The 21372-nt window shown below is 40.6% G+C and overlaps 1 protein-coding gene across 1 annotated transcript in view; it reads left to right on the top strand.

Annotated features, from left to right (window-relative positions):
- RNF150 (ring finger protein 150) overlaps positions 1-9476 on the top strand; it is a 263220-nt gene extending 253744 nt beyond the window's left edge. Inside the window, exon 7 of the mRNA XM_003790183.3 lies at positions 9155-9476. Coding sequence (XP_003790231.1) covers positions 9155-9273 — 119 coding nt within the window. The 3' untranslated portion in view covers positions 9274-9476. The remainder of the gene's footprint in view (positions 1-9154) is intronic.
- The last annotated feature ends 11896 nt before the right edge of the window (positions 9477-21372 follow it).

Below are 21372 nucleotides of genomic sequence, written 5' to 3'. Positions count from 1 at the left end.
TAGAAAGGTAGTGAATATATACCAAAATATGCAATATTTAAACCCATAAAACCAATCCCCTCTGGTTACTTGCAATAATGTGTCATCCAACTCAAGGATGCAAAATCGTGTAAGTAAACGGTTCTCAGCTTTTTGTAGGTTCTTTAAGAACCTGGTGAAAACTACCAGAAAACTGCCAATATGTTTGTAGCCATGAAGGTGTGTATGTGTATGTAAATTTTTTTTTTTTTTGAGACAGCGTCTTACTCTGTCACCCTTGGTAGACAGTGTCGTGCCCTCATCACAGCTCACAGCAACCTCAGACACTTGGGCTCAAGCGATCCTCTTGCCTCAGCCTTCTGAGTAGCTGGGACAACAAGCAGCCACCACAACACCCCGCTAATTTTTCTATTTTTAGTAGAGACAGGGTTGCCCTGTTGCTCAGGGTAGTCTCCAATTCCTGAGCTCAAGCTGTCCACCCATCTCGGCCTCCCAAAGTGCTCCAATTACAGACATGAGCCAGTGTACCAGGCCCCCGTATATAATTTTAAGGGTCTGACCACCCCTGTAGGTCCAGTAATCCTCAAGTTTAGAATGTCAACTCAAGAATAGATTATGTCATCTGGTTATAAAAATATATATATATATATAAATGATTATGTTGCATTCATGGACTCTGGTGACAGACACAGGTGGGTTTGAATTCGGGTTCCAACTCTTTACTGCCATGTAACTAAGGGAGTTTTTAATCTTTTTGAGTTTTGGTTTTATCATCTGATGACAGAAATACTACTTCCCATGGCCAACATTAATTATCAATATTAAATTAGTGAATCTAGAGGCTGAACACAGGGGCTCAACCCTGTAATCTTAGCACTTTGGGAAGCTAAGGGAGGAGGATCACTTGAAGCCAGAAGTTCAAGATCAGCCCGAGGAAGAGTAGTCTGTATACAAATAGAGAAAATTCGCCAGGCATGGTGGTATATGACTGTAGTCCCCGCTACCCAGACGACTAAAGTAGGAGGATCACTTGAGCTCAGGAGTTTGAATTTGCAGTGAGATGTGATCATGTCACTCCACTCCAGCCTGTTGACAGAGCAAGATGCTGTCAATAAAATAAATGAAATGAAATGAAATGAAATGAAATGAAAAAAATAAAATAAAAGTACACTTAGCATAGTTCCTGGCATGTAATATATACTAAGTACTCCATAAGCATTAATATTGTGATGAGCTATGAAAATACAAACCCTAGGCCTGACATGACCAGAGAACAACTGCAGTTCCATTTCAGTTCTACTTGTCCAAACTTTACCAAGTGCCTCCTCTTTAGAAGGACAGGATTCTGGAATGGGAATGTTAACAACGGAATGGGCCTGAGCCAAGGAATTGATACAGATAAGCTGGATATGCCCAACACGGAACAGGACAGATCTGAATTTTATCTCCTCAGGGTTGGAAAGAATTTTAACAGTCTTCCAGCCCACTATTACAGATAATTATATCAAAACCACGGCAGAACTTCAACTATAATGCCTGTTTCGCAAAGGGAAACCGATGAATGTTTAGGTTACATTTTATGTATTTAAGAGGAAGAAGATAAGCCAAAGATATTAATAATGTATGGACTAAATGGAATTAATAAATCCCATCACTAAGAATTTTTCGGTTAACCACAGTTTAGGCTGCTGATGGATTTTGCTCAGAATTAAATGTGGAAATATATTAAAGCAATAGTTATGGGTCAACAAAGTAGGTCACAAAGCTCCATTTTAAATAGAATATTTTCTGCCCATCTAATCAGATGTTCTGTAACACTCATAAGGAGAGTCCAGGTTGTGATTGAGATGACTTGGTATCTATCATCAGTCTTTAAGTCCACCCAACCAATTCCGTAATACTTCCATTTCCTTGGGTATGAGTTTTACCCGTAAAGGAGGTAAAAATTCAAAGCAGCATATTTTCAAAGGAAATTAATCAATGACCTGGTATTCTTGTTTTCCTCTTACCTTGGCTAGTTGTACCACCCTCACTCTTTTAGGAACCACCCTCCCCTGCTATTCTTTTGCCCTCCCCCTAAATATGAGATTTTAAGATCAAATGTCTACATCGGCCAGGGAAATAATGTGAACCACTGAAATAGACTGTTTTTTGACCGTGGTGACCTAGAGCCTATCTACCTTGGTCTAAGTAGGGGAGCTCTTACTCACCTCTCACCAGGGGTTTCCATCTGGAATCAGGTGTATATTACTAAATCTTTCTTTTTCTAAGATAAATTCAAATATAAATTTTTTGTGTGAAATATCCTGATTTTTAAATATTGGTACCTAATTTACATTTTTAACACATTCTGCAATAAAGGGAAACTTTGCATCTTCTGTGTTTACCAGGATGGATGTGGAGAATATTCTCCTTAGTAAAGTATCTCAAGAATAGAAGAACAAGCTTCCCATGTTCTTGATACTAAGTTGAAACTAGTAAATGAACAACTATAACCCCCACACAAAAGAAAAACACAACTAAATTCAAAGGGGGGCAGTGGCTCGGTAAGTTTCCACCTGACCCGCACAAGGTAGGGCATACGCACACCTCCTGGGTGAAGGACCCAACTACAGCTACAATTTACCTTACAAATGCAAACAATGTAAACTAATTGTATATGCCCTCATATTAATCATAAATAAGTAAAATAAAATAATAACATAAAATAGACATAAAAACACATCGGTGTTCAGGTTTCAGCCAGCTCCGTCCCTGGACTCATCTTCTCGCTCTGCAGTCTCTTCCTAGAGAACTTCATCTGTTTCCTTCCTCGTGCTGAAGACTCCCAAATTCACTGATAGTTATGGCCTCTTCTCTAGACTCCAGACTCACGTGTCTAACCTCCAAAACCTTGAAGTCTCACGAGCACCTCAAACATAGCGTCTGCAGCACTGAACTCTTGATGATCTAGCTCCCTCCTCGGGTTCCTTTGGCTCAGTAAATGATATTGATATTGCTCAAGAAATGTGGGGTTATTCTGTCCTTTCTCCTCTCTGCTGCTCTTCTCCATTCCATCACTCTTTTGTAGCTCTTCTATCTAAAATCATTCTTACTATCTCCATCCCGTTTGCTACAAGAAGCCACCATATTTCATCTGTTTTGCTGCAATCGTTTTCTAACCGTGATTCCTTCAGCTTGTCATGCCAATCTATTTTTCATTTAACAAGTGACCTTTTAAAATATTAAGTGAATCAAACCACTCTCTTATTAAAACTTCTCAATGTCTTTATAAGGCATGAAAACCAACTGCACAAAGTGTACCACGTAGGTGTGATCCTACTGTGTTAAATGTTCTAAGAGTATTTTTTTCTCTTAGATTTTTTGGAGGGTTATTTGGGGATGAGGTGTGTAGAACAAGAGTATCTTTATCTATAAAAGAAGAATTATAATACCTACATCAAGGGTTGTTTTGAGTATTAAATAAGAGCTGATATTATTTTTGCATTGGTTTCCTATTTTTGCAGAGAAAGAAGACAATACAGTGAACATTTATGTTGCTAATAGCCACTTACACTCCCTCATGAGTCCCACCCACAGAGAAAGAATCTTCTAAACCAGCGGTTCTCGACCCACAGGAACTGTATTAAAGAGCCGCGGCATTAGGAAGGTTGAGAACCCCTGTTCTAAACGTTTTAGTGACAAGGTTTTCATTCATATTATGAACATCTGCCTTGATTATAGGATGAAGCAGTGTTTTTTTAAAATTATGGAACACACCAGGTTCAATCCATGGAACACAGCATAATATCAAATGCCTTACGATTATTTTTTAAAGAAATTTAAATTTCTAAATTTAAATATAGATGATGAGGTTGGTACAGTGTCACATCATAAAAATTGAAGCATTGTTGAAAATCTCTCTTTGTTAACGTTGTGGATTCACCTTTGCCTTAAGCCGTGCAGTCTTGAATTTCCAAAGTAGCCCCATGAGTTCAGCAGCCCTCAGTCTCAGCAGTCCCCAGGGGCGCATTTTCTTTCAATGTGCACATTCCCATTGAGGAAACACCTAGGCGAGAATGAATCCGTGAATCTGCGGTGGCTGCTGACTGCAAAGCCAGGAGTGGAGGTGAGAAGCTACCGCTGCAGGCAGCAGGAAGGTCTGTCTTTATAGAAACTGTAACTAAGTCAGCTTTTTATCTATTTTTCCTTTTTTACTAGATTCCTATAAAAGCCACAAAATCACTGCACCATGAGCTCTTTTGTTGACTTCCACTTGAATTTTGAGCTGAATTGGTTGATGGACCCTTCCAAAAAAAGAAATGGAGATTAAACTCCCGATAGAGTACAGCTGTCACCTTTTATCTCCAGAAATAGGATTGCAGCTTTGGGGGCTGAGGGGAGTGCTCACACCTGTAGTCCTAGCACATTTGGAGGCCAAGGTGGGAGGGTCACTTGAGGCCAGGAGTTTGAGACCAGCCTGGGCAACATAGTGAGACTGTCTCTATAAAAAATATTAAAAGTAACAATGTCAGGTTATTTTTTTAATACTTCCAAGTGGTGAATTCATCTCTTTGTGCATACATGTACCAAAAATACAATAAACAGGCCTATTTTTTTATTAAGGAAGAAATTTTGAAAAAATAAAACAATAATTTGAAGGGTTATAAAAAGAAATTTGTTTTTCAGTGGTATTTCTATTAAATAATTATTATCAAGAACCAACCCTGTGTGAGGCCCTGTGCTATCTTGACATCAGCCCATATGTATGTAAACAACAGCTGGAAATGACTCTAATGTGTCCAGTCTAAATTCTCATTTTATAGACAAACTTTAGCCCTAAAGGAAAAGAGCAATTTATACAAAGTAACCTGTCATTACTAATAGCAGAGACTGAAATGCAGTCCATAGTAAGGTAGATTTCCAGCCTTCATAAATATAATTTTACGTACATACATTTTGCTATCATTGTAAAAGTGATGCTTCAGAAGAGCACCAAGTAAAAACAGTAAATCTACCTACCATACGAGGTCACTCCTGAAACCCACAAAAATTACAATAAAGGAATTTTTTTTTTAAGATGGAAACTAACATGACCAAGGCAAATGGAAAAAGAGACAATAAAAAAACGTGAGCAACTAGAAAAAGAAAACAGTGACTTTGTTTTCTGGAGAGACAGCGTGAGCCCTGCATCTGAGTGTGCAGGTTGCATCCTGCCAGCTCCAGGGGCCACTGCTCACTTAGGCCCCAGAGTAAGGGCATGGTCAGGAGTGGTTCACTGCTCACCATGCACAATAGCAAGCCACAGCCCTGGCGAACAGCAAGCACAGAGCAGCCGAGGGAAGGGAGGAACCAGAGAAGCACCCAGTGTATGCCCAAGAATTCCCCAAAGACCAGGGATTGAAGGCACCAAATGACTCAGGAGAAGAGGATAAATAGAAAGGAAGTCCACACACAAAAAACAAAGATGGCCTACCATGTTTTCCAGGAAATAAGACCCTGTCTTATATTTATTTTTTCTCAAGAAGACACACTAGGGCTTATTTTCAGGGGATGTCTTATTTTTATTAAGTATAATACAGCAATCTACATTTATTCAAATACAATTAAGTCATCTTCTTCTGGAACCTGAGAGGGGGAGCCAACCTGGTTGGTGGGGCTGGCGCTAGTGATGCGTGAACTCCTTTCCCCTAGCAGTTTGCACATGTGCAATAGGATGCCTGCAAACACAGTTACCACACACGCACCACGGAAGTGCAAATGGCTTGGAGAAAGGAGCTTTGGCAGATAAAAGGCATTCCAGTCTTCCTTACCACTCTGCTGAAATGCAAGGCATGGCTATGCAGATACACTGCATAGCCACACCCATCACTAGGTCTTATTATCAGGGTAGGGCTTATATTAAACAAATGCATAGAAATCCTGCTAGGGCTTATTTTTTGAGTAGGTCTTATTTTCGGGGAAACATGGTATATACTTTTCATATATTTATTACATATAATATATATGTATATGCACAAATACATAGAGGGTGCCAAAAAATGTATACACATTTTAAGAAAGGATAAAACTGCATTAAAATTGTAATACTCAAGTTAATACTCAATACTCTGCAATGATACAAAATACAACATACAAGATAACAAATGTTATCAGTAAGTATTACAATTTTAATATAGCTTTTTCATTTCTTGAAATGTGTGTACATTGTTTGGGGACCTTCTGTGTGTGTGGAGAGGGAGAGCCAGTTTAGAATGTATTTTGTTGTGGGAGGACCTTACCTAATGAGCACAATGCAATGGTATATTTCAAAACTTAAGCATAGGGTATAGATGTCTTACTATGACAAATTGGTAAGTGAGGTGATGGTTATGTTAATCAGTTTGATGTAAGCATTCCACATTGTATATCAAGTCAACACATTGTACCCTATAAATGAATTAATGTACCCAGTATGATTTAATTTAAAAAACGTATTTTGTTCTGAAACATGGAGATCCAATTTCCCTTTTTCTCTAGGTTTTTCTAAGTGACTAATTTTATTGACTATTTGTTGAATTCCACTGTTTTTAAATACTAAATGCTTGTATCTTTCTAGTGCTGCTTCTGAGTTTTCTTCTAGCCATTGATCTGTTACATGCACTTAGAGACCTAGGAAGCATTTTAGAGCTGAGTCTTTAGGTTGGGTATGTCCCTGTGAAGTACCCCATTTTTCTAAACCTGACTCTTCAGGCCATAATTCTAGTAGTTCTCTTAATTTATCTCCTTTAAAATGTCTTTTAAATTCCTCTTAGGAATTCACTGTCCTTTGTGAAACTCATATATTTCCCTTAACTAGACCACACCATGAAAAAAAATGTATCAGTGATTATCATAGCAAAAGTAATTTTTGTACTTGTTTTCATTACATGACAAGCAAAAGTATTACAACCATAATTATTCCTTAGTACCTAGACATTTTTTTTGGCATTTTAATTGCATGTTTCTTCCTCAGAGTAATAGAATGTACAAGACCTTTTGGGTTTCTGCGATTCAGCCCTCCAGGCTCTTCTGTCTTTACTCCTAGCCTGACTCTGTGTTCCAGTCATATTTAAATACCCTCTGCCGTCCACCTTTCCAAGGCTCCCTATCACCTCTGGCCATCTGCTCCTTATAAGGGTAAAGGGAAAAATTTCCCCTTTGCCCTCTGAAAGTTCATTGAAAAATCAACTTTCAAAAGGCAATTTTATGGAGTGAAAAGGCTATATAAATTTATTTAATGTGATCACGGAAGCCTTTAAAATAAATACCCAGCCCCTCAGTGAGGTGGAGAAGCGTATAGTGTATAACATCTTGCAGGAGGAATGAGGTCTTGGATCCTGGCAAACCAGATTGTGGGAATAGGGGAGGAAAGGAATTGTCTCCAGGGGCAATCAGGGACTACTAGGGCTTGAAGAATACGCCCTGGTCAGCAGCAAAGTCTTCTGGGCCCACAGAGCAGACAGTCATTTGAGACAAGTCTGTCTCCTTCCTATGATAAAGGTTAATACAAACTCACGGAAGTGACCAGAGACAATTGTTTTCTTCCTCAATAGGTCCTGAAACTTTGGAAAAGACAAGGTGGGGTGGGAATTGTCAGATGAGGTTTTGTTTTCAGTTCAGCGTATCACCATATTTTGAGGCATTTGTTTCTGAGCAACGTGCAATTGCTAGTAATATTATCTGTTCTTATTCATCTGACCAAAATACACATTGTCTCTTGGGACTCACCCACTGTATGGTTACGTAGACTTCTTAACCCACCACTGTAATACCGGGAACATCTTCCATCACAGGGCTTGCACCCCTGTGTCATAATTGCCTGGTTAATGACTTGCCTCTCTACTAAGATCCCTGAGGGACAAGGATTGTCCTGCTCTCACCTATATCCCTAGACCCTAGCACAATCCTTAAGATAATGATGCAATAAATAAGTCTTTAATAAGTGACATACGTTCATTATAGAATACAACAGAACTTCTATAAGTTGACCACCCAAAGGACTGTAGCAAACTGGTCGCCATCCAGAGAGGTGGTCAACATGAGGAACTAGGCCTACTGTACTGATACGTACATGTGGTGCATGTCCAGTCTATGGAAAGTAGGTCATCTTAAGGAAGTGGTCACTGTAGGGAGGTGGTCAACTATGGAGATGCTACTGTATTTGGGAGACCTAAAAATATTTTTTTTTAAGAAAATGAATATAAATTCTCAAACTAGAGACACAAATTATTAGCATTTTTGTTGTCCTTGCTTCCAGTCAACTTTCTCTATTGTCATCATTGCATATAAAACTTTGAGTATTTCTGTTTTCACTTCAGAGTATGCTGTGAACATTTTCTCATATAACTACAAATACTTTGGAAACTTCACTTTAATGCTTGTAACAAGTTTGCCCTTTAGAAGTAATATATAGTTTATTCAGATAGTCTCTATTGTTAAACTTTACGTTATTTGCAACATTTTACTTTGATGAATTATGCTTAAATGACTGTTTTTGCACCTCTAATTATTTCTCTATAATACATTCTGAAAATGAAATTACTGGGTGAAAATTTCACAACTTTGTGTGCAATGTAGCAACATACCTACCTCAGCACATCCTTAACAAAAAGGCATATCTTATTTTTACCTTATGGATTGCTCATATATATTACCGTCTTTGTGAATCATACAATGATAACCTTTGTGTATTGTATTGATAACCTTCATGTGTTGTAATTGTATAACATTTACCTGTTGGACTATTTTTCCTATTGATTTCAAAGCTTTCTATATGTTAAGAATGTAATCCTCTGGGAAATTTTTGAAAAATTCCTAGTTTCATGTATCCCTTTTAATATTATTTTTCATGTTTTTAACATTTTTTTACTTTGTGAAAATTTATTCCACCTCTGAGAATTTCTTGATTACTTTTCCATATAGGATTTCTTGCCCTACTTAGACATAATAGATATGTGTTTTCCTACTTAGATATAAATCTTAGATGATATATTATCTCCTAGCCTTATTAGTTTCTTTTGCTTACATTTGAATTTTTCACCCATTTAGAATTTATTTGGGGATATAGGGTGAGATGGGGCTTTAACAGAATAACCAATTCTTCTGATACCTTCTCTTGGCCTTGAAGGAAATGTTATTGAAATAACCAGAATCAAACTTTGCTTTGTCTTCCCAGGTGAGCAGGAGCCAGCTGTAAGCAGCGATTCCGACATATCGTTGATTATGGCCATGGAAGTTGGACTGTCTGATGTAGAACTTTCCACTGACCAAGACTGCGAAGAGGTGAAATCTTGAAATGGTGAAGACAGAAAAAAGAGATAGTAGGACCCAAAGGGAAGACAGGGACTAGTACGCTGGGATTTGAACCAAGACACACACCTGCAGGGCACCTAGCGACTCCAGGGTGCGCCATTCAAGAATGAGAACAAAAAGCAATATCCAAAGTCTTGTCAATCAGGATGCCGTTTCTCCATCTCTGCGACAGTCCACGGCCTCGGCAGCCTGGAGGCTGAACGCTGGCTCCCACGCCCACGTCTTTGTAGACATACTCTTCAGAAGCTCCTAGAACAGACGCTGAGAGGACACCATTAGGGTTTCTCAGTTTCATTTCCATTTTTTCCAGGTCTCATTGTTCTTGGTTTTGGAATGTTGTTTGGTTTCTTTGGAAATTTCTTTTGGAAGACCGTGTGTAGTATATATCTACTCCTGTGTTCTCCCTTGGGTTCACTCCAGCTTTTGTACAGGTTTCTGTTCAGAAGCACCAGTTCCTTCCAAAGCAGGTGGTTTGTATTCCACCTTTGAGATGGATGGTCTTGACCTCAGCATGAAGTGTGCATGGCTTGGAGAAGTGCGTCAGCACCCGGAAACAGACCAAGGCCAGCTTTCAGTAGGAATCTATATCCTGTTACATGAGTCTTAAAAATCCCAGCTGCCAGAGACCCCAAGACTGAGTTCTAATTTGCTGAGGCCACGATCATTATTTTAAGCTACAACACACTGGCTTCCACTTGACAGGCCTTCAAGGCCATGGTGACAGGAGAAGGGAGCTCTAGGGAAGAAGTTCAATTCACCTGGCTCTAACTGTCTTTGGCTGAAATTCTGAACTCAGAAGCCCCCTCCAGGGCATCCAATCTTTAGAGGCTATGGGGCTGATTTTAAAACCAGATACTACATATTCTTCCCATTAAAAACAAAATGCCTGTTGCATTGGTTTCCCCTGAGCTGAAATGGTTTTTGTCACTTCCATAAGTGGGTTCTGCAGGAGCTAGGGGCTTTAGAGGAGGGTCAGGCATTTTCGAGCCCAGTGGCAAATACAATGGGGGCTGCAGTAAGCACCTTAATCTTACCTCTATTTCCACACACTGCTGTCCACTGCTGTTAAACCTCCCCAGACCACATGGAAGGATTTAAGTGAATCCTTAGCAGATTGCTCCCCGGGGCTCCCTGAGTATGTCCGGATATCAAGTGAGGAATGAGGTGTCATTTGATAGATAAATCATTTGAACCAAAAAGTACAGCATGAGAATTTGCTAAAACAAGTTTCTCCTGACTGAGATAGGCTAAGGGGGAAAGGAAAAGAGATACCAAATGAATACTCAACCCCACTGCTATTTTTAAACTGTTGTCATATTTTTATAACTTTTTTTTTAATGCTGGGGGGTTTTCTGAAATAGCACTATTTGTGCTATTTTTTCCCCCAGTGGGCAATTTTGTAATACTTTCAGACTCTCCAGGTGCAGAAATGACTAAGGCCGTGCATAGCTTCTCGGAACAATCCGAAGGATCACTTTATCATCTCTAAGCAGTTGGTGAAGGCCAGGCTGTTGCTTGGATTAACTACAAAAGAAAGGCTTTTCTCGCTGAGTCGTAGTAACATATTTGATGAGAGCTCTGCCACTTCTTGACACTAACATTTACTCAAAACCAGAGTTCAGTCCGCTGTGAAAGCCTGCAGCCTGTTCAGACGCACAGGGTCAGGGAGAAAGAACACTAGTTGTGCTTTCGCATCCCCTTTAACGATTTCCTATTTGGTGGTTTAGAAGTAGACGGCAACGGGAGGAAAATGAGTCCCACCTTCAGAAAGGTCCCACCTCTCTAGGAGTCCAGCAGCACTTCCTAATGGAAATCCAGCCTCCAGGTGCCGGGAGGCAGGCAGGGTGGAGCCAGGCGTCCCAGCTGAGCCAACCCTTGCTAGACCTCAGCCTCTCTGTCTATCAAGTAGAGACTTTCACACCATTCCCAAAGCTCCTGATGGGAACTTTGCTGGGGGATCCGGCTTTTTGCAGATAGTGGTGACCTGTGCAAGCAGGCTTCACTTCATGGCCTGGGGACACAGAGTTACTTGACTGTAACATGTCACAGCAGCCGTTGAGGTTTGGCGCTCCCATGTAGCTGAGAGTGAAGCTCTAAATGATTGACGTTTGAAGTCTAAATAGGAGTTGCTTTGTTTTGCCTTGTTTAAAAACTACCATTAGTAACAGAGTCTGCGATCTCTAGATACCTTCAAAGGTCTCACTTACAGTGTGGAGTCTTGAAAGGTATTTATTTTTTCAGTCAGCACAGGCTTGTGCCACCTAGTCCTCCTTCAGTCAGCTTCGACCAAAACAAATTTTGGGATTATTGGCACTAAATCCAGTGGAATGAGAAGGATAATTCAGCAGCAAAAGAAATACGAATTGTATTCCATACCCAGAGAGAAAATGCCCTTTGGACCGTATAGTCCCCTCTCTGCTTGATGTTTTATCTTTCTGCCAATAACCAGGTAAATTGGGAGTTGATCTTATAGGCAAGTCCTGGTCACAGCTGCCCCGTAGGACGCTGCATGGCTGGTAAAGGGGTTCAAGAGGCCAGGCTGAGACCTGTCAGTCTGACCCCCAGGCAGTCCTGCTGCAAAGCCCATGAGCTTGTGACATTCTCTAATTACCAAAGGTTTGTTTTTAGAGATTTCCCTGTGGCTTTGATAGTTTTTAAAAACTTTAATCAGAAAGTTTTCATTTCAAAAGAAAGAGGAACAGCCCTGCCCCCATAGCCTTCTTCATCACCGCGCCCCAAGAGAGACTCTGACCTGGAGACCCAGCAGTCCACAGATGAGTACCAAGGGTGTGTGGACCCTCTAGAAGTCGATGCAAATTGTGTGCATATTTATTTTCTAAAGCAAGAGACTAAACCATCACTGTCCAATGGAGATACAATGCAGGTCACAGCCTTCATTTTCTGCTAGCCACATTTTAAAAATGAAAAAGCAGCAGGTAAAATCCTTTCAATAATATTTTCATTTAACCTATTATTGCTGTTTTGGCATGTAATTAATGTAGGAAGCATCAATGACCTATTTTACATTCTTTTTTGTATTAAGTCTCCTAAATCTATTGTCTTTTACACTCCCAGCACATCTCAATCTGGATGAGCCACATCTGTCTCAGACACTAAGTGGCCGCATGTGGCAGTGGTCGCTGATTGGACAGCACAGGTCTAGAGCTTCTCCACTATCATCACAAGATTCCCTGACCCTTACTAAAGAAAAAGGTTCAAACCTTAATTACCTCCGGAGAGAACTAACCAGACACCACCCAAGTCGCCTAATGAAAGGCCCAGGGATCCGTTTATTTTATAGCGAATAAAGATTCAGGCAGCCCTTTCTGAATTTTCTGCTTGAATTTTCTAACCACGTTACTGACATCCATTACCATTTACTGTTGCTTTTATGATCAATTGTTTTTTAAAAAGTCACGCAAGCCATGTCAATTTGGTGCTGAAACAAAAATATCCCTTACTTCAGTGGCAAACCCTTAGGTGACAGTTAGGAGCCAAAGAAAATCCAGACTGAAGTCATCCAACTTTACCTCAATGCCTCCTTACTTGTGGCAGCAAAAGGTCCTTTCCCAGTCCCAGTGTCCCCTATCCTCAGAGCCGTAGCTAAAACTTAAGGATTCTGGAGGAAAGAGGGAGAATTTACATATTGACTACAAGACTTTGTATGGCCTTACTGAGAAAAAAATCCTTGGGGCTTGTGACCGCCCGCTTCCAACAGCCCCTTTCCACTCAAAGTCAACACCCACCTATTACCCTGGGGCTGTGGGAAAGAAAAAGAGCATTTGCATTCACTCAGAAAAATTTAGGGTCACCTTTAAGAATTGCTACCTCCTATACATCTAATCCCATTGGAAGAGCTGAACACCGACCATGAACCCAGCATCTGAACACTGACTTACTATCTGGGGCTTGGTCACCCCCTGGAATGTAAACTCTGATCATCTCACAGGGAGAGGTGCAGAAGCAGGAGAAGGGAAAAAGTTAAAAGTGACAAAGGTACCTACCCATTCTGACATCACATGGCAAGGGTCACACCATGGAGGCAAATCTCTGTCCAAAGAGTTTTTTTAAATGATTATTTGTTTCTGCTTTGGTGATAGCATTTACCTTCACCCTGGTGTGATATCCTGGACTTTCATCAGACCTGGGCTTGGTCATATCAAAAGTCATGGTGCCCACTGGCCATTTCCATGACTCTCCAACAGTTCTGTGGTTACCATCCTTTCAGAACCAAAAATGATAACAGATAATCTACCCCGGGAGAAGTTATCTAGATGGAATTTTTACAGGGCATAAAAATTACACGACATTTAGTTTACACAGTGAAGGCATCACCTTGATGGAAAACAAATCTAATTGAATCAAAACTTTTTCAGAAAATCTGAGACATGGCGGCGCCCCTCCGTCTAGGAGCAAGGGCCCAGCGCTCTGTGATACCAGGACCACGGAGGAGATTTCCAGTAGCCTTCTCTCACTTCCTGCCTTCTCTCACTTAGATTGCTTCTGTCTTACGCCCGGGTCTCTCCGCCTGTTTTCCTCTGTCTCTTTCTTTGTGTACACATACCGCTCCTTGTCCTATCTTCTCTCTCCTCCTGCTCTCTTTTTTATTTTCTTTCCTTATTTCTTTTTATTCCCATCTTCCAAGAAACTCTGAATATCTCTAGGAAAAAAAAACCATTGGTAGGCCTGTATTTATAGAGTTATTATGATTATGGTTCTTGGTGATTTTCTTCTTTTTATTGTGTGGCAATATCTGTATTTTCACTTATAATGAGGAAAACTAGTTGACTATAAAGACAAGTTCCTCCCTAATGGAGCCTCAGTTTCACTTCATCTACCACAAATTTTATTTCAAACCGCCGCGTAGCTATTGCTGTTTATTTCTGGCTTCCTTGCCGTATAAGTCTCCTAGGCAAATAATGACAAGGTAACACTTCCAGAATGGTCTAGATCTGTTTTCTTCCACTCCCAACATCTATAAACTTCCTCATTCACTGCATGCTCCAGGGTTAGGATCTCTTAGAAACCCTGTCTGTACTGTATCTGATGTCCATAGTGCTTCTTAACATCTTAACACAAGAGCTTAGCCCTTGCAAGTGACCCAAGGACCACTAACTCCTAAAGACTAACAAAGAGCCACAAAGAGACTGCCTCTTCTAAGGCAGGGGATGCACGGCTCCTTGTGCAGTGCTCTGTGGCACAGAGGTGTCTCATCCATGCCACTGCCTGGCCGGGACTGAGAAGCACATCGGATGATCATAGTTAACAGGAGATGGGAACGCACCTTGCAGGAAATCAGAAAAGAGGATGGCAGGATCTCTGATCAGGGAGTTGGTCAGAGCAGGAGTGGGAAGCTTCTGTGATTAACAGAACATTAATGCTTCCCCTAAAATAGATGCTGATCCCTGGGTTTGGAGCTGACCTGGGTTCTGTGGTATATGTGTTTCTGTGGGTGTGTTTAAGGAATTAAACACTCATGAGTTGAAACACTCAATATTACAAAGAAGTTTGGGATTGCCTGAAAAATAAATTCTGAGAAGCAGCCTTGAGCTTCTCATCATCACTTGGCTCTTCCCTTCCCTGCCATCTCCCCATCTCACAGCCTCAGACCCTTTGTAATAGGAACATTAATTTTTAAAGACTCATAGATGGGTAAGACCCACAGTCTTTCACTTGGAGCCTTTTTCTGGCACTAAATTATTATTCCAGAAGTAATGAAGTGAGTCTAGATCCTAGAAGTGGACCTTTGATACCGAGGGCTTTAAAGGCAAAACCTGCTTCTACTAGAATCTACTGAGCTCAGTACCATCTGTGTTTACCTGTCGCAAGTGTTTATAATCAAGTGGCTTTTGCAGGAAACTCAGCAATCAAAGATCTTCTAATCCTGTGCTACTATTGACATTTGTACTCACTACAGAGCCATTTGCTCTGTGGCCAACTGAGAAATATTTGTTGATGATAATGACAAGGCAAAAGTATACGTGTCTCTTAAGAGGTCTGCAGGCCTAAACACAGTGAGGGAGGAAATCCATGGAGAAGGTAGCTCACCCTGAATTCCCCAAGGTCCTTGCTTGGTAGAATCTCTGTGTTCTGTTACCCTTACTGAAGCGATGGGCTTGGAGAAGCGGGGAAAATGTGGGGACCATGTGTGCTGTGTAAACCAAAGACTGATCACTTTCCAAATGGACACATGTTTCTTCTATTGAGTAGTTGAATTTTCTCCTAATGTTTTCATAAATAAAGTGATGATGGGTTGCATGGTTCAATGAAACTATCAAACCTGAAGGGGGTTTCTCTTGCCGGCTGTTGATTGATCTTACTAAATCCATAAATCTAAAGAAAAAAAGTGAAGTGTGGCCTTAGTACCACATCATCTTTAAAATTTAGTGTTTAGTTCCCTTTTCCTTAAAGAGTTTCAGACAAATCTAGCGTTTTATTGAACTCAGAACACTGTTCTCTTTGAGAATGTGAAGATTTTAAATAGCCAAAGAATTTTCAAACATAAGAGCTAGCTAATTATAGTATATCCTGCTCTTTTGGAGAAAATACCAAACTGTTGCCTGTACTACTAGACAGTAGAACAGTTGAAGAAAAACTAACACATGGACTTCACAGTCGGAATTTGTGTTGGCATCTGTGGTACTGTTCAGTAGGATGCTATTGCAAGGAGCAGAGCGCCCTCTGCTGGAAAGATCACAATTATTCTTTCAGCAAATTAATTTGACTTGGGTCACCATTTCCTCAACCCCTAGTTACTTGCCTTTCATCATACAAATTCTTCAGTAGTTGAGAATTTGGTCTACATTTATCAAATGAGGAAAGAATGTCACAAACTGAAAATCTGAAGGAGGACCCTACAAAAGATCTTCTGTCAGCAGCTCTTTTCTGCAAATGTTGAAGTATACTATCGCTCTGTTTGCAAAGAAGATGCCCTGTGGTCGGGGTGTTTGCTCAGAGTTACAAGCAAGGGATGGCTCGTTTTGTAACTTATCTCAACTTCATTCTTGTGAAATTGCAAAGGAAGATCAATAAAAGGACTTCTTTCGTATAAATGTAAATGGTGTGAAATACTGACGTGTTTTGTATATGTACATAATATATTTGCTTCCTGCTTTCACATTAGTAATCCGGAGTGGTTATACCATTTTATAATTAGAAAGAGATGTGGGGTGGGGGAGGGGAAGGGAGGGCAGGGGCTATTATTTTTATAGCGGAATGTCCCTCCTGTTTAGAAAACTTGAAGTAATTTTGTATTTGTGAAAAGTTACATTCCATTCATTTTAAAATGTTTGTGAGCTGGGAGGATGGTTATTCCAATGACTTAAGGAATCCTCCCAAGCAGTACATAAGTGACACCCAGTTTTGTAGACTGTAGACCATAACCAGCATTGCCAATTTTAAAATGTGAAAAAAAGGCAACTTAATTTAACCCCTTTGTAGAGCATATTATCATTTCCTGATGGAAAAAAATCTGTAAAGAATGAACTTAGAATTTTATGACACAATCAGCCATGACATAAATCAATTTCTGTCACCTCCCTACTAGCAGGAAGAAAATCCAATGGCTTTATTCATTCCTTTTTAATGCAAAATGCTTTTATTGCAAATGATTGCTTCCAATAAAATGCTTTTATTAAAATGACTATTGTCACGGGTAAAATTTTACTTAAGTTCCCCACAAGGTCTTTCTGGCCAGTCCACAGGTCACATATTTGATGTCGCCTCTTGTTATGCCCGTCCTCTCCATATTCAGATTATGCAACTGAGGTTCCTTGATGTATTTGCCATCTGACCCAAAGTTTTTAAAAAGTCATTCCTAATGGTATTTGTATGGGGATTTTCAAATCTAGACCTGTTAGCTCTTAGTTGCTGAAACAATGTATAGTGGATTCTGTAACCATTTTACCCAAACATCATTCTCTGTACAAAGTCATGCATATTTAGATGATTAGTTAAGGTTTAGGGATTTTTTTTTCTGTGTAAATTTCTTTCCTTCCTCCCCACCTCAGGCACTTACCCTATAAGTGGTAAATGATACCTTAATTACAGCACTTTATATCTCTCTTGAAATACAAAGAAATTTGAAAAGAAAAACCTGTCTTTAAAGGAATTTGTCTTCTATGAGGAGACACAGACTTTGATTTTGCTTTATTCTATTCTCTGTGTACTTGGAGAGCATAAACAGAGTGTGTGATACTGGGCTAGTTATGAAACAAGGCTGGCAGCAGGAAACATTCCCTCATACAACGTGGCTACTGGTGTTTTATAGAAGACTATGATGTAAATAAGTGCGATCGGTTCTTCTGTACTAGTTTTTAAAATCTACTGCAACTATATAGGTTTTTAAATGAAGATTGTGAATTCCAGGACATTTCACTGCAAAATTTTGTTTGGTTTTGTTTTTAATAAAATGGAACCAGATGCTGTGTCTGTGTCGTCCATACTCCCCGGGTCTGCGTTCAGAGGTGGCACTGTGGCTTTCAAAACATCCAGAGTTACTATTAAATTATTCCTATGTCAAAAGATGAAGGAGAATAACAACTTTGTTTCGCTCAGGTAAGTCAAGTACCAGGCACCAACCTCCTCTGAGCTCTGCTCTTCTAAGTCACTGGATTAAAAGATTTTGAGTAATTCTGAAGAAGAATGGCTGCTGAATTAGCCTGAGGTCCCCTTTGGTGGGAACTGAGCACCACACTTACAGACCATATCAGGCAGATTTATTTTAAGCAGGGTTATACCATGGGGCCTGCCAGATGGACTGGGGCGGACAGTGTCTTTTTCATCATTTACTAGTACATTTCTAAAGGATTTTAAACAGCAGTTCAATTTCTTAGGATTAGCAAGGGAATGCAAAGGAAATGAAAAAGATGGGGGCTGCCAGGCTGGCGTTGTGGGAAAGGAGGGCAGGGAAGGAGGGACAGCCCCAATTCCTTTTCTTCACCTACTAGAAACTGGCAGGACCAGTTTGTGGCTGGGACCTTGTGTCTGGCCCATTCAAAATTCCTAACATCACCTCTTGGAGAGTAGGAGGACTGGACACACTGGTGCCGCTGAGCCTGTGGTCAGAGACTTCCCCCAACCACAACCCACCTGGGGAGCTGTGGATCCCACAGGATCTGCTGGCAGAATCTCCAGGAGTACTGAGTACTATGGCCTCCCTGGCACTGCTGTGTGGATAAGGAAAACATTCGTGCCCTGGAGACTTTGCTTGGGGCTAATCCAGGCTTACTTTGTAGGAAAGAAGCTATTCTAAGGGGAATAATGCTAATATTCTAAGGAACAATAATGATAATACCCCATTGGAAGGCACTTTAAACTTTGTTTTTGCTTCTAGAATTGCGGTGTTTATCTGCCCAGACCCTAGAGGTTTGACAGCACCTGGAAACAATCCCTCCTGACTCCCTACTTCCACAACCTTTCTACAAGATTAGGGTTTCCCAGGTTAGGAAATGTATTCTCCAGGATATTCCCAAATTCAACTAAGTTGGGATAAGTCTTCATGGAATCCACAGTAACTATTGAGAAGGTCTTCAGTACAGTCATCGATTTGGTTTTGCGTAACTTGGCTTTTCCTGAAGCTTCCTTTTGCAAAGGTTATATTTTTCAACATTTCATGGACAAGAGACCACGAGATGGAACATGTTGATATTAAGACCAAAAAAAAAAAAAAAAAAAAACGAAGTTGCCAGACATTGTCTCCCATGTCAGGCAAAGGCTGAGCTGTGCACACAGTTTGAGATCTTAGCTTGGGGACTTCTTCGCCTAGAGTGAGTCCTGGGGACAGGTCGGTGACTACTGCCCAGAGTCACATGTACCAGGGAGCACTAGAAATCAATACATCTTGCCATCATAGAAGTAGACGCCCTGCCCACATAGAAATTCCACTCTGTAGGCTTTTGCTTCAAGAAGTCATGCAACATATCCAACCCTTTGAGAGCAGAAAGTTCAAAACTCCCCCAAGAGCTTTGTAATAAGCTAGCTTTGCCACTTAACTCTTACTCTGTTAACACCTGTTTGGAGGACTATAAGCTAAGACACTAAAAGTCACAGAAGAGTATTTTCTTTCTTTTCTAAGTCTAATAACTCCTTCAAAACGAATGTTAATATTGCTTCTCATCTCCTTGCCTTAGTTGAGGGATGCATGGCACCAGATTGGGGGATGAGGAGGAGAACATGAATTATTTTTGCTCTGTGATAATTATCATCCGCAGAAGAGTGAGTGCCAATCAATGAGAATTCAGGAGACTAAGAAGGTTTTGTACTTATGAGATATTTTATTTTTTTGAGACAGAGTCTCACTCTGTAGTGCAGGCTAGAGTGCCATGGCATCATCATAACTCACAGCAACCTCAGACTCCTAAGTTCAAGCCATCCACCTGCCACAGCCTCCTAAGTACCTGGGATTGCAAGCACCCACAACCATGCCTGGCTAATTTTTCTATTATTTGCAGAGATGGGATCTTGCTCTTACTCAGGCTAGTCTCCAACTTCTGAGCTCAAGCAATCCACTTTCCTTGGCCTCCCAGAGTGCTAGAATTATAGGTATGAGCCACTGCACCTGGCCTACAGGACATTTTAAAACAGTAATAGTTCCATCATTCTTGGTCATTGAATAACAGAAACTATTTTATGTCTCATTTCATCACACATTGGTATAAAGTCTCCCTCAACAATATGGTACTATATTCTTGTCTGTGAGAAACATGAAGCTACATGGACTGGGCCTCCAAAGACTGAGGAACCTCTCCACTTGCCACATCTCCCCTCCTTGGTTTTTAGTCACAGCATCCTGGCACAACTAGGATGGGATCCTAAGTCTCTTCAGTGGGAGCCTGCATTTGCCAGCGTACTGGGAGGTAAAAATTAACCACTGCTTCCTCACCACCACCCTGGCTGATGTTTTCAGACCTTCCCATTGTAGAAGACATGCCCCACCCAAGAACATTGGAAGGTCTGACCAAAGTCACAGCCCCTAACCTCACCACCCACTCTGTGCCTCCCTCTGACAGCCCTATCTTCTTTGTTTTTAAGGATCATTTGCCAAATAGTCAAGGGAGAAACCAGAGCCAGGTTTCTTTGGTGGACAGCTGCATTTGGTTGCTATGAGAGCAGTATACATAACACAGCTGTCATTGATATTATGGATCTAATGGGAGCCAAGGGTCTCAAATCTCAAGGAAAAAAATATATACATATATAATTCACAGCTTTGGAAGTGGCATCCATAGCTATAAATAAAAGTGATGGCAGGGAAGTGAATTACACAAGGTAAGAACACAACAGAGTTAGACCTGGGAATATGATTACATCACTCTGGGCCTGCATCTGATGTTTCTTACACCAGGAAAACTCCCAGTAAGTCTGATTTCAGGAGACCAGTGCCTGGGGTTGAGGTATAAGGACCTAACTTAAACAGAGCTTCCTTTATGACAGGGAACATTAAAGGAGCTCCATTTGCCTCTTATCATTTTCTCTTTTCTTCTTCTTCTTTATTTGAAACACAGAGGAGGAGGGGGAAAGAGAGGACATGAAATAGGAGAAGAGTCAGGGCTAAAACTTGAGTTTCTGATCCCATCTCTATTTCCATAAAGGGGTACACATCTCCTGACTGTCCAAAATCTCAGGAAAAGAAAACAAGAAAAGCTGAGATCTGGAGTTTGTTATGTTGATAAGATTATTGTGTAGTCAGGAAACAGTCTTAAAACCCCCACACACACCACCAAGTGTGGTGAGCCCCAAGTGATGCTAGTTTTAGCTATGCAAGAAAGCTCCTTCCTCAAGATCCCAATGTGTTCTGTTACTTTTACACTCATGCCCTCACAATATAATTAGGCATTATATTATACTTTCTAAAACTGGTGTAGAGGCAACAGGCTTCCTTTTTTATAGCCCCTGCCCTGAGTCTTGCTTGACAGGAAGTAAAGAAGGAGTACTTTTTGACCTGTTATGAAGTGGTAATTTTCTTTTTTTTTTCTTTTATTTATTTGTTCACTTTTTAATTGAGACAGAGTCTCACTTTGTGGCTGTCAGTACAGTGCTGTGGCATCATAGCTCACAGAAACCTCCAACTCTTGTGCTCAA

The sequence above is a fragment of the Otolemur garnettii genome, unplaced genomic scaffold (genome assembly GCF_000181295.1).
Source record: "Otolemur garnettii isolate 467f Iridium unplaced genomic scaffold, OtoGar3 scaffold00041, whole genome shotgun sequence".
NCBI lineage: Eukaryota > Metazoa > Chordata > Mammalia > Primates > Galagidae > Otolemur > Otolemur garnettii.
The sequence above is the reverse complement of the archived record's forward strand: the minus strand, read 5'-3'. Positions and strand labels throughout refer to the sequence as shown.